We start from the raw sequence: 13,391 nt of genomic DNA on the forward strand, positions 1-13,391 counted from the left end.
ATTTATATTATTATATTCTACCTAAGAACATTATCGGCTTCATATATTAATCATACAAATTAATTATATCCTTATGCACACCACCAAAACAAGGATGTGACTGCCCGTAACTTAATAAGAATTCTGAGATAGTTCGTTCCATGTTATTTCCTTCTTTCCCTCCCCATCATGTCCTCTCATATAATCATCCCTCTGCACTTATATATTGGTATCACTTATATCGCATGTTGAGAGTGGCGACTATGTGGAGCGACGCGTCTATTCAAGGAGCTTCTTCCTTTAATAACCAATTTCTTAATAGAGATCGCAATTTACAGTATTGGGTTCCTCTAAGGTAATCACGTCTCAATTATTAATTAATCTCTGACTAGCTATATACGACAATCCTTTCATGGTGGCGATCTATTAATGATATTATGTTGATCGCTAAGTTGTGTTAATCGATGGTTTTCTATCTTATACTTATTGCTAATTGGAGGCTTCATAGTGTATTCAATGACCACCGACTTATATTGCTCGATGGAAACAGGGAATCACTCGAATACTTATCACGTGGTGCTAGATGTGATAATCTTATGGTCACGTTGTTGTAGACACTCATAGTGTAGGTGAAGGTGATTGAACTGGTTGATTTCCATGTTCTTATGTCTAACCATGTTCTTGGTCAATGATCATTGAGCAGTCCGTGGAGATCCCTTTGTTCCCTAAAGATGGTTGAAAGACTAATTTCTAAATGTGTAAGTCCTTACTTGTCGTCCTTCAACCTTAGAGGAAAATCGTGAAGTCTCATAAATGAGACAATTTTCCAATTTCATTTATATGCTTAAAAAAAATATTATTAAATAAATATTTAATAATTTCAAATAATCATTTGTTAAAATATTATTAAATAATCATTCGTTAAAATATTATTAAATAATAACATTAAATAAATATTTAACAATTTCAAATAATCATTGATCAAGGAGGGGACATGACATATTTTGATGATTATTAGAAGCTTACACACTCATTACGAAGAATTATTGAATGATTTTAATAATTTCCATAAGACCAAGCAATCTATGGAACCGAGTGCAGCAAAAGAGCACCAAGAAAACACAAGCAGCGACACATGGGCCGCCCCAAAAGCTATATAAAATTTTCACTCTTTTTGAAGTAGGATCTACTGTAGGTTTTGATTAAAAAAGGTTGCCATTTTGACTAGCCTTGTCTCTTCAAATAAGTCGGATTCTACACCATTACGAAGATGAAAGACCACTTCAAATGATTCTGCAAACAGAGTTCAATACAAAATAGCTCTTGCCTTGAATCAAGGAAATCATGTTTCCTTCCTATTATGTTAATTATAAAATATAAAAATGAATATGGCACCTTCATCAATGTGAGTGCCAGAAATAGATAACAAGGGTTATTTCTACAAGTCAGTTGCTTATACAAACAGCATGTTTAATGATCTAAATCCAGCTCAAACAGGATCTGTGTATATATCTAAAAAGGGCAAAAAGTGAGAAAACTCATAGCCATGCTTCTTTATCAAATTGAATCTAGAACATGTTACCAGACGATGCTTTCTTATAATTCACCGGCCCTAAAAAAGTCTTTGTAATTTAGAAAGTAATTTAAAACTTCCTGGTAGAATAATTACTTACGAATCAGAATGAGAGATTTTTCATTGAGAAAAAATTGTACAAATGGCAACTTCTTGAGAATCTGGACAAAGAAGATAACAGGAAATCATATCGTTTTCTTCATTTCATATCAGGTTTCCATCAATCACCTTCTTGATGAGAATGATTATAACTACAACGCCCAGAATTTAAATGGTAGCCGTGAAAACCATTCAAAGTTGAAGAATAATGACATTTAAGGATAACAGCCGCAGATGAAGATCAAAGAATTACTGACTGCTCACCTACCTAAAAGAAGATATATACCTCTATTTTGAAAATAAATCAACATTTTACTTACAGTTGCATCGTTTTCTTCAATCATTGAAACAAATGCAATTTTTTCTTCTAATTTCCTATCAAGTCCGATGGACAAAATAGAAATCATAAACCAAGTACTTAACAATACAATAATTGCAGTGCCACAAAATACATTGAATGCTGGAAAGTTCAGTATCTGTGGGGTCTGTGCCAATCTACATAATAATGCACAAACATTTGCTCTTTGGAAGATCCTTCTCTGTTTCAAAAAAACAAAGCTGTTAAAAATTCATGACAGAAATGCCGTAGTAACTATCCTCAAATTCCAGAACATCACAATCACAAAGTAAAACTTCCAAGTGTTCTATTAAATTGCATTAGAGAAAGAAAGGAATGAAAACAGATTATATCACTTTCCATGAATGACCCATGTGGGAACCAAAAAGAGCTCCATCCTTAAACTAGAAAATAGAGTTAGGCCTTTTAACTGCTTCCTAAAATATTTTGAATAATATGCAAGTTATCAACAGGATTGTGTATTATGTCATAGCTTTCATCCAAGAAGCAAATCGTCTAGTGTTTTTGTCTAGCACAAGGAACTCAAACCTGCTGAAACAAGCTACCATAACTGAATCCAAGAAGGAAGTGGTCTTCCCACTGTCCTTGAAAAAATAAATAAAACCAACATTTCTTAAAGAAGGGAAGCTAATTACCAACTGGAGAGGACTTTGAAACTTGCTTGCAATGAAACAGTACATAATCCACTGTTATAAAAGAGAATAGAACTAAAATCTAAATAGAGAACAGGCACAACAAGAAACCCCAATCATTGAAATTCCAATGAATGAAGAAGCTCAAAGAAACATCTGGCCGTTCAAAGAGAGGCCACATCTGCAGAATTATTGACCTTAGTCCTTCCTCAAATAGACTAAAGGACTGGGCAACTGATCATGCAAGACATGCCCCACAAAAAATGGAAATTAAGATAAGTCCTGGATGCTATCTTACCTCCTTTTTATCACGAAGGAGAAACACTTTGTCTATCACAAGGGTTGCACGTATAGAGCCTTTCCAACTTAGGACCTGCCCTCAATCCATCCAGTTCTAGTGAGAATATCTAGAAGAATGTGCATGCTTAAGATTTGACCTTCAATAGCACAATCACAACTGATGGCTAAGTCTTTCAACCTTGATCTTGAAAAACCTATGAAAAATAAAATGAAGTCTAGGCCAATGGGACAACTACAGGAGAAGCCAGTTGATTACAAAGGCATAACCTTCAATATGGACATCTTAAACAAAATTTATCAAATTCCAGCAACAACCTAATGGAACTACATCCCCAACCAATGCTGTTAGACAGATTGTCATTGATGTCAAGTGGTTTTTGTCAAGCCAATGTCGTTCAAGCTAGAGGTTTGCTCAAAGTATTATTGGACTGAGTTTGAACTGCTTTTCGTGCTACTGTTTATTCACTAGATTTTCTCAATTTCGCTTGAGGTGTGTGTGTGCCTGCTTGAGCTGCCTGGGTGTCTGCATCAGCTGGCTGTATGCTTACTTGTCTATTGTCAGCAACTTCAGTCAGCTTTATGCCACTTCAGCCTAATATGCCATATCATTTTGGTGGGACCAAACTTTTCCTTACATTGATTTCTTTTTTGGTGAATATTTTCGAAGAATGGCTAGGCGTTAAAATTTTATATCTCCCAAATTCTTTCTTGTGCCACATCATTTTCTTTTGTGACACATCATCAGCTGTGTGTCAATTATTTGAATATCTTTTGACACTTTTTGGCATACATGGTTGAGAGCTAATATTTTTTGAATAAGGTGTGTTGACGGCTTGGTTAAATAAATGGTCCTCAATGATGCATAACGTATATTCAGAAATCGTGAGGAGCTCAGCATGTATAGTATTCATTTCTTTATGGAGTTTGTGGGCAGTTACTTCTACAGGGGTCGTTTCTGGCAGATATATGGTAAATATCGTTGAATTTAATTCATGGCGGCAGCAGTAAAAAAATATACTTTTCTGGAAGATTGCGGTAGTAGTGCTAAGACATATCGTCTATTTTTCTCACATCAATTGGTGATTTTCTATGGAGAATCGAAGCCATTAATTTTGTCATAAACCGTTAATGAGACTGGAATGTGTAATGGAAGAAGTTTATATCTATGTCACATTTCCTTATCGCTGGAAGTATTGGTTTCGGGTTTGAATGTTTGAAAGGCATCAATCTTGAGTTGTTTTTATGTGTGAGCGGATTTTCTTTAAAAATTGACTTTGAATTGACGATTTTTATTGAGAGATATATTATCGGCTGGGCAATATATATGCTTATACGTTTAAGGGGTGAGTGAAAAAGTTTATTTTGGCAACGGCTGAGAATAGAGTAGTGGGCTATGATTATTTTAAAGACCAATCAATTTTCTTTAGCAGGTCGTCGATTCTTCCTTCCTTCCTTGGCATCGTGGTTAGGAAATGAGGAGTGTCAATATCAAAATTTATTATCGAGAATCATTGCATCCGTTTCTGGTAGTTTCTGGTAGAATCGTGGTATGATTAGATGGCGGCAGTAAATAAGTAATTCGATTACTATTCATGAGATGTGCTTTGAAGTTTTTCCTGCTGTTGGGAGTCATTTCTGGAATGTGCGTTAAAAATTTCATGATGCTTTGGCAGAGATTTTCATAAGTGCGATTCTTTTTGTGAGCGATTGAGACTTTATGGCACAAAGAGATTGTAATCAAAAATTTGTTTGGTGTTATTGCTGATGGAGTGCGTTTAAGATTCCTTATCCACAACAATTTCTTATGCTGCCTGTGGGTTAAAAAAATATATCGAGCATCAGTTTTTTTTTTAAAAGAGGGGATGGAAGTTAAAAGATTGTGATCTGACAGAAGGTGAAATTGTGGGCTGCAAAAATGATGTGCTGGTAAATAGGATGGAGTGGAGTGATTTAGTATGATGTCTTCAGTATATCAAAAAGAGGTAAAAAAAAATATTATAGGTTGAATTGAACAGGTACAGTGTGGTAGTCGTTTGAAGTGAACTGGTTTAAAGAGCTTTAAGAGGTGGTGTTACTAAAGAGCTGGATATTACAGAATATACTTCTGAAGTTGTTGTTATTGTATTTTGCTTCAGAGTTTTGTTGATTAAAGGTGGTGATTCTTTTGCTGTGAGGTTGGTGCCTCCATTGTAATCTCAGTTGGTGCTGAGTGGGGAGTTGGTGCTCTCCTTTAAGTTTTTGCATTGTAATCTGGGTTGGTGCCCATTTGAAGTTTACAAAAGATTTTTGGTGCCGTGATTTTTTACCCGAAAGGGTTTTCCACGAGAAATTCTGTGTTTTTGTTTCATGTTATGCTTGCATCTCTATGTCTAAGTCTTAAATGATTTCTTGAGGTTGCGGCAGTTTTGAAAAATTTGAAACACCGATTCACACCCCCCACCCCCCTCAGTGTTTCCTGTGCGCTTCTCAAATGCTACTCTGTACAAACTAGTCCAAGACAATTACACGAAGCAGAATTTATAAGTGATTAGTTTGATCATATTCCCCTAACCACACAAGCGACATAGACCTCTCACATTCAATCAGCATAAGGGATTTCTTACCTAGTACAAGTCTTAAGTTCTTAACAACAATTAAATATGATAAAAAAGCAGGCAGAATATTTCCCTAACTAACTACAAATCCCAATCTTTAAACACAAGACACATTGGATCAACTTTAGAATATATAATAAGAACTAAAACTACATGGATAACTGGTATCAGCACAATCGAAAATGTTAACCTTAACCATAAAATGCAATTAGCTTAAACACATCAAAAAATAAAATAGCCAAGGCATATTACCCAAACAGTTCCACCACATAATTCTACAGATTACACAGGTCTGATCCTCAAATAGAAATCCGACAAATTATTCAGAGACTACAATGGAAGACACGGATGATAAAGACTATCATACAATAAAAGCTCTCTGAATATACAAGAAAAATGTGAAAGCATTATCCAGGAGAAACAAGCCTTTTTCAATGATGCATCTCTTTCAAATGATGGAAAGCTAATAACAGACCAAGTCCAAGTGAAGCAGCAGGCATCTAAAACTAAACAAGCAAACATCTTGCTGAAATAGATGATGGAAGCAACTACGCATACTCACAGAATAATTAAGAAGCAGCTCTGATGGAATAAATGGTAGCTTAAAATATTGTCCTAACATAATGCATTAACTGAACATATACATAACAAACATCATATGGCTTTTCTGCAAGAAACTAAATCGAACTTTGGACAAGCAACCTTAAATCATCAGAAATCTTTAGAGACAAATATGGACACTATCTCTCAAAAGTAAAAGGAAGAGCCGGATATCTTCTGATAGCTTGGAACAAGGGAAAATCATAGCTTATAATAGAGCAACATGCTAATGGGTGTTAGAAGAACTTTCCAAATATGATTGCAAAAACTGAGCTTCCACCCCGTAACATACCCTCCTCTCCTTTGCTAAAAAATTACGAGGCTGACACATTTGCTGATTGGAAAAAATTAGGGTGCATATCTTTTAAGTTTTAACCATTGCTGGAGTCTATTACCATATTCTATATGCTCACATATAAAATCGGGTGAATACAACTAAAACCTATGGGAGTTGTTTTCAGAATCCAAAAATAAACATAACCTTTTGTGTCCTGTATGAAGGGAATCAGAAATGGGGTAATATAAACCATGCAACTCATTGCAGAGAAATTGGATGGACGCCTAATAATTGATAACTAGACCACTGGGACTACATTCAGAGACTTCAAAAAAATTAATATATTATTTCAGACCATAGACTGGTTATTTTAGCAGTGTGCAAGGAAATACCTCCAGCTAGATCCTCTTCCAAATTCAAAAACATGTAGAAGTTAGGTATACTGATAGACAGACTAAATGAACAGATGGTAGCCTAACAGAACATTCAAGTATATGGCATGTCTATATTTGAACAAAAATATTCTAAAAACAGCTCATCGCAGAGAGAACTATTTTGGCAATTAAAAAGGCATTCATGATAATCTGGCTGAGGCAGTGAGTTTCTCAATAATGGCCAACCCTCTCAACCGACAAGCAATGGAAGAGAGATTCTACTATAAAGAAATGAAATTCTAAGTTAAAGCGCAATAAAAAGACAGTCAAGATATTTTGGTCAAAACGGTGAATTTCTCAATGGTCGATTCCCTAACCTGACAACCAATGAAAGAGAGCTTTTACCATACAGAAATGAAATTCTAATCAATACTGGAGATAATCTTTGTTCTTTGGCATTTACAACCAGTTCATAACTGAAAACATGTAGCTTACACATTAACGATTTGCCACTAAGGTCTCCCAATGAGGGCAAGAATTGAATAAAACACGGGAGCGTGCCATCTTCAGATCTGCCACAAAGCATGATATTTTAGAAGCCCAAATGGAGAGGTGGAATGGGAAAGCCTTGCTAAGTCAAGGGAGACGTGGGTGACTACAAAACTGGGACAATTCAGAAAATAGGAGGCCAGGGATTCTTCCATGAGATTGAAAACTGAAAAAGAAAAATTTATTCCAAAAACTAGCAATAATCTAAACCAGAGAAATCCATTACAGGAAACAAAGATAGAGAGAAAATTGGATTAAATGGGGGTGCTAATAAGCTTATTTTTATAAAGCAGTCCTGAAACACCAGCATATCAACAGCAAAAACATAATCAGAACTCACAGTCAAATCCTTTGATCTCCTAGCAAAATAATAGAATGTGCTAAAATTTACTTGAAGTTCAAACAACTAGTATTGCAGAGACACAATGATGGATGGTCATACTTTAGTGCCCAATTCCCTCATAAACAATATCCCAAACTCATTACAGGTGCTGAGAATGAGACTATTCTGCAAACAGTAAGAGAGAAGAAATTAAAGAATAGTCTTATCCTCTCAAAAAACAAATCATCCTGGGCAGATGGAATCTCAACTTTGTTCTATCACAAATTCTAGAAGTTATTAAGAAGGACCAATCGGAGATTAAGGAAGAATCTTGCAGAGACTACAAAATATTGGCCAGATTAAATAATACAAGATTTGTCCTCATACCCATAATTACTCAAGTAGTAACCGTGGACCAGTTCAGACCCTTTGCTCCTCACAACATGGTCTACAAAATTTTATCCTAACTCACTCCTAAGAGTTAAAGACCTTTGGCCAAAGATCATATCAGTCAATCAATCAGATTTGTTGTGGGAATACAAGTGACAGGTAGCATCATTGCAGTCCAGAAAAACATCCGTTCGATGCAGAAACAACTAAAACCTTCTGACAAAACAATGAATTTTAATATTGAATATTTATCACTTTCTGACCACCAAGACTCCTGTGAGGATGAGGTGAGAGCATATGGTAGATGAAGAATAAATATTTTTTATATATTTTATTAAAGGAAACAACAATGCCCAAAATAAGTAGCAATAGATTGCATGGACAATAAAAATATGTTGGAGCTGGAAAAATATGCTGAAATATCTTAAATAAACAACATTTAAATATGAATCAAATCTGCTATTACAATATTTGTTCCAGAAAAAAAAATGTTGCTGGTAAAATAAAACAAAGCTTTTCAACTTTCAATACAAATACAACCTCTAAATAAGATTCTCTTGAAGAAACCAAAGAGTTTTCATCCTCTGATCTCCAAATCGAAGGGTTTTATCCTTGAATTGATAGTTGATCACAAAACTCAAGCTATAACAGAGATTATTTGAAAAATTGCAGTTGTTTCCAAAGTCAAGCAAGCACCTTCTTTTATAACAGTAAGAGAGCACAAATTCCAATGCTCCATTTCCTCTTCAAAAATAGAAATTAAAATATTACAGAGATTCTCTCCCAAAAATAGCCCCACTTTGTCTTGTAACTCTTCATCAATTTCTTGTCAAAGAATCTATCATGATCAAGCTGCCAAGTGTCTCATAGGTTATGACACCCTTTTATGAAAACCTGCTCCCCCATATGCTGAAACTAAATAATATTTTATTTTTACTTCTACCTTCCCAACCCATGGCCCTTCTATTAAAAATATTTGTATATCCTTATCGAAAAAAAAGATTTGACCTATATAAGCTAAATTAATTAAAAAGGGACACTTACAAATCTACCCGTCATGAAATTGCTTGACCACAAACAATGCAATACTACATGTCATAGTATCTATGATTCTTACCAATCAGCAACGGTCTTCTCTTTCTATGTTATGTATCCACAAATGATGGTGAGGTATGATTATGATGGAATTAAAGCCCAGCTCTATGAATTGTTGAGATCCCTTATCCAATGCCATCCGAGAAGCATGTCACTAAACACCACACTATAATTGTCCATGATAGTCTACATAGTATTATTAAAAATATTTTTATATCCTTATCAAAAAAAAGGATTTGGCCTATATAAGCTAAATTAATTAAAAAGGGGCCTTGAAAATCTACCCATCATGAAATTGCTTGCCTACAAGCAATGCAATGCTACATGCCATAGTATCTATGATTCTCACCAATCAGCAATGGTCTTCTCTCTTTCTATGTTATGTATCCACAAATGATGGTGAGATATGATTATGATGGAATTAAAGCCCAACCCTATGAATTGTTGAGATCCCTTATCCAATGCCATCCTAGAAGCATGTCACTAAACACCACACTATACTTGTCCATGATAGTCTACATAATATTATTAAAAATATTTTTATATCCTTATCAAACAAAAGGATTTGGCCTATATATAAGCTAAATTAATTAAAAAGGACCTTAAAAATTTACCCATCATGAAATTGCTTGCCTACAAGCAATGCAATGCTACATGTCATAGTATCTATGATTCTTACCAATCAGCAATGGTCTTCTCTCTTTCTTTTTTATGTATCCACAAATGATGGTGAGGTATGATTATGATGGAATTAAAGCCCAACTCTATGAAATGTTGAGATCCCTTATCCAATGCCATCCTATATGCATGTCACTAAACACCACACTATACTTGTCCATGATAGTCTACATCGTAGTTACAAGGCTCGGACTCGGCAAGCTGATTTTTGACTCGGACTCAAACTCGGCCAAGACTCGACAAATTGAAAACCCCAAGAAATTCCAATTTTTTTGAGGATTTAAAACCTATTTCATGCATCCTTTAATAAATAAACATTAAAGACACAATAATCTCATCAAATAGAAGCACATACACAAGTTTACATTGATCACATAAGTATAAATGCAAATCAACAACATGGACTGTGGAAATTTGATGAATCTGAAAAATAAATTGAATGAATGATTCAATAATTGGATAATCTATTCAACAATATACAAGCGTATATAAAGAGATTACAAGGACGACGTTCTAAATTAAGAACAAGTCATTTAAAGTGAACTACCAAAAAGCTAAACGCTAAATAAAGCTTGAAAGCTAATTAACTAAAAAGAAAAAGCTAAATGTTAAATAAAGTTTAAAAGCTAATTAACTAAAAAGCTAAATGACCACTAAACAAGGAACTAAATATAGGTGACTAAAATATAATTAAATATTATAATACCCTCCCTTAATGGTCATTCTATCTACTAACTACCCTACAAAAGACACTGCAAGCCTTTTGATCACAAATGAAAAGAACACTTTGTTGCGGTGGAGACCCTCCCTGGATCTGAAAAGTGTTAATGACCAAGAATTCCAGAATCCATCCAACCTGACGTTGGGTAACCAAACTGAAACTTGAAACCATGATTTTGAGGAAAAATCGGCAAACCCTTTTGCAGAAGAGTATCAACTCCAAAACTGACTGCAAGATACCACGGTTGCAGATGTTCGCCCTAGCAGGTGCGACCCAAACTAACTGCAACAAAGCACAATTTTGAGGAAAAAACCGTCAAACCCTGAAATAGGAACCCTCGAAAAGAGAATTTACGATTTTGAGGAGAAAATCGAAAAACCAAGAAATCTGAAGTTACAAATCATCATTTTTGTGGAAAAAAACGGTAAAACTCAGATAACTAAAATCTTACGCGAATATCGCGGATTACAGATGAGATAATTTTTAAGGGAAAATTATAAACCCTGCGAACAATTTTTGAGGAAAAAATCGTGAAAACCCTCCCATGATTTTTTGTGGAAAAAATCAGAAAAACCAACCGACAATTTTTCAAGAAAAATTGTGAAAACCCTGAGACCTGTAAGACGAGGTCTGGCCTAAATCAATCTGATAAAGGTAACGATATTTAGATATCGTGAACATGCACTGTTTCCAAGTGTTGTGGCAGTTGTTGAACTTCTGACTGTGTTCCAACATGATGTTGGTCAAATATGCCATCACGGAAATCGAGGTTGATCAAGGTCAACCTAGTGAAAGCATGAGACAAAAGAATCTGATTCAAAAATCAGAATAGAAGCAATTGCTAAAAACACTGAAACCCTGGAGAAGAATTCTGACACAAATTCCAAGGTGCGAAATTCGAGGTTTGGAAGAAACCCAGAAATTAAAATTTTCTGCAAACTTAAAACCTGAAATTTTTCCTGAAAAAAAAAATACCTCTAATGTTTTGTAAAAAAAAAGAAAAATATAGACAATTTTTTTTTGAAAAAAAAAAAAAAAAAACGCAAAAAAAATAGGGGCAAAAACCCTAGGTCAGATGTACAGCATAAACGCCCAAAAGACACCAAAATTCCTGATGTCCACAGAATTAGCAGAAATCGTTGTTTTTAAATTCCAAGGCAAATTCGTTGGCACAAAATTCAAGGCACAGAAAACGAGGCACCCACAAAATCTGAGACCAACCCAAAAAAGATCTCAAAAAACCCACCAAGAATCTGAAATCAGAATGCAAATCCGACGGCTCAAAAATCGAGGCACGAAAAACGATGCACCCAGAAAAATATGACGACCCAGTTGAGGTCTCGAAAAACCCACCAAGAATCTGCAACCAAAATAAAATTTCGACTTGAACTGAAGGGTCAAAACCCTAGTCGAAAATTGCAGAAACCCTAAGTAAATTTTCAATCTGCAAAAAAAAACCTCCAGGTTGCAGGCCCGAAAATCTCCAGAACCTTAAAAAAAACATGAACTGCTGCCCAGCACAAAGAAATTTGCCCACGAACCAGAAACCCTCGAAACCCTCAAAAAGCCTTCAAAAAAGCAAAATCGTTTCTTATAAAAAAACAATAAAAAAAAAATCTGGAAAATATTCCAGAAAGAAGGCCATGAATTTTTTAATAAAAATTCACCGAACTTTAAAGAATCCCATCGACCCGCTCTAATACCATGAAAGATAAATTGAATGAATGATTCAATTATTGGATAATCTATTCAACAATATACAAGCGTATATAAAGAGATTACAAGGACGACGTTCTAAATTAAGAACAAGCCGTTTAAAGTGAACTACCAAAAAGCTAAACGCTAAATAAAGCTTGAAAGCTAATTAACTAAAAAGAAAAAGCTAAATGTTAAATAAAGCTTAAAAGCTAATTAACTAAAAAGCTAAATGACCATTAAACAAGGAACTAAATATAGGTGACTAAAATATAATTAAATATTCTAATAGAATCTAATTCATAAAATCTTCCCGATATTTGTGGAACACCTACAAACACTTTATAAACTCTGTATAGAATTCCTCAATGTGATTCTGATTCGACTTCATCTTTGTGTGACAACTGCAACTCTTAACCCAATAGGCTGGCAGGTCAAATCTCTGATACCACTGTGAGATACACTTACTGATTTCACCCCAAATCCTTGTAATATATTCCAAACAATTATAACAAACATTTGCAAAATGTCTAATGCTCAAAAAATAATATTTGCATTCAATCTTATTCAACTAAACAAAGATATTTGCACATTGAATAGCAACTAAATCATAATAAATGAATAGCTATTATTGGACAGATTTGTAGAAATAACTTTAATAGAGAATTTCATAAATCTGAGTTTGATATAAATATTGACCAATGTTGTTATATGGAGCCTAATCAGACTCAAAGGTTAAATTTTCCCCACTTTTATCGGCGCATTTTCCCCCCAAATTATTCGACGGGGGTTTGGGGGCAACACCCCCAAGACGAGGTCAAGGGGCAACGCCCCTGAAAGCTCAAACGACTTTTACTATTTTATAAAGGCATCGAGAGTTATTTTTTCTATTGGCTGATATCTAATGCTCAGAAAATATTTTTTGTAGAATATCCATCAAAGTCCAAGGTTTGCATTGGCTTTATCACTCCTCACATCCTTGAAATTTGTCTCTGGTGGAGACTACATTGACTTTTTAATTTTTTTTTGCCTTTTTTTAACTTGTTGGGTGGCAGAGTCTAGGGCTCAGGGCTTGGCAAGTCTCTCGAGTCTGACAAACTCACGAGTCTGTGTAGACCCAACCAGACTCAGTCGAGTCTGAGTCCAAGGTCCTTT

The 13,391-nt window shown here is 34.8% G+C and overlaps 1 protein-coding gene across 2 annotated transcripts in view; it reads right to left on the minus strand.

Moving 5' to 3' along the window:
• Positions 1-1,727: 1,727 nt before the first annotated feature.
• LOC131078097 (membrane-anchored ubiquitin-fold protein 6) overlaps positions 1,728-13,391 on the minus strand; it is a 51,297-nt gene continuing 39,633 nt past the window's right edge. For both annotated transcript variants that reach the window (XM_058015752.2, XM_058015753.2), the window contains exon 5: positions 1,728-2,190. In XM_058015752.2, coding sequence (XP_057871735.1) covers positions 2,147-2,190 — 44 coding nt within the window. In that variant the 3' untranslated portion in view covers positions 1,728-2,146. The remainder of the gene's footprint in view (positions 2,191-13,391) is intronic.

Source organism: Cryptomeria japonica, chromosome 9 (genome assembly GCF_030272615.1).
Source record: "Cryptomeria japonica chromosome 9, Sugi_1.0, whole genome shotgun sequence".
Lineage (NCBI taxonomy): Eukaryota > Viridiplantae > Streptophyta > Pinopsida > Cupressales > Cupressaceae > Cryptomeria > Cryptomeria japonica.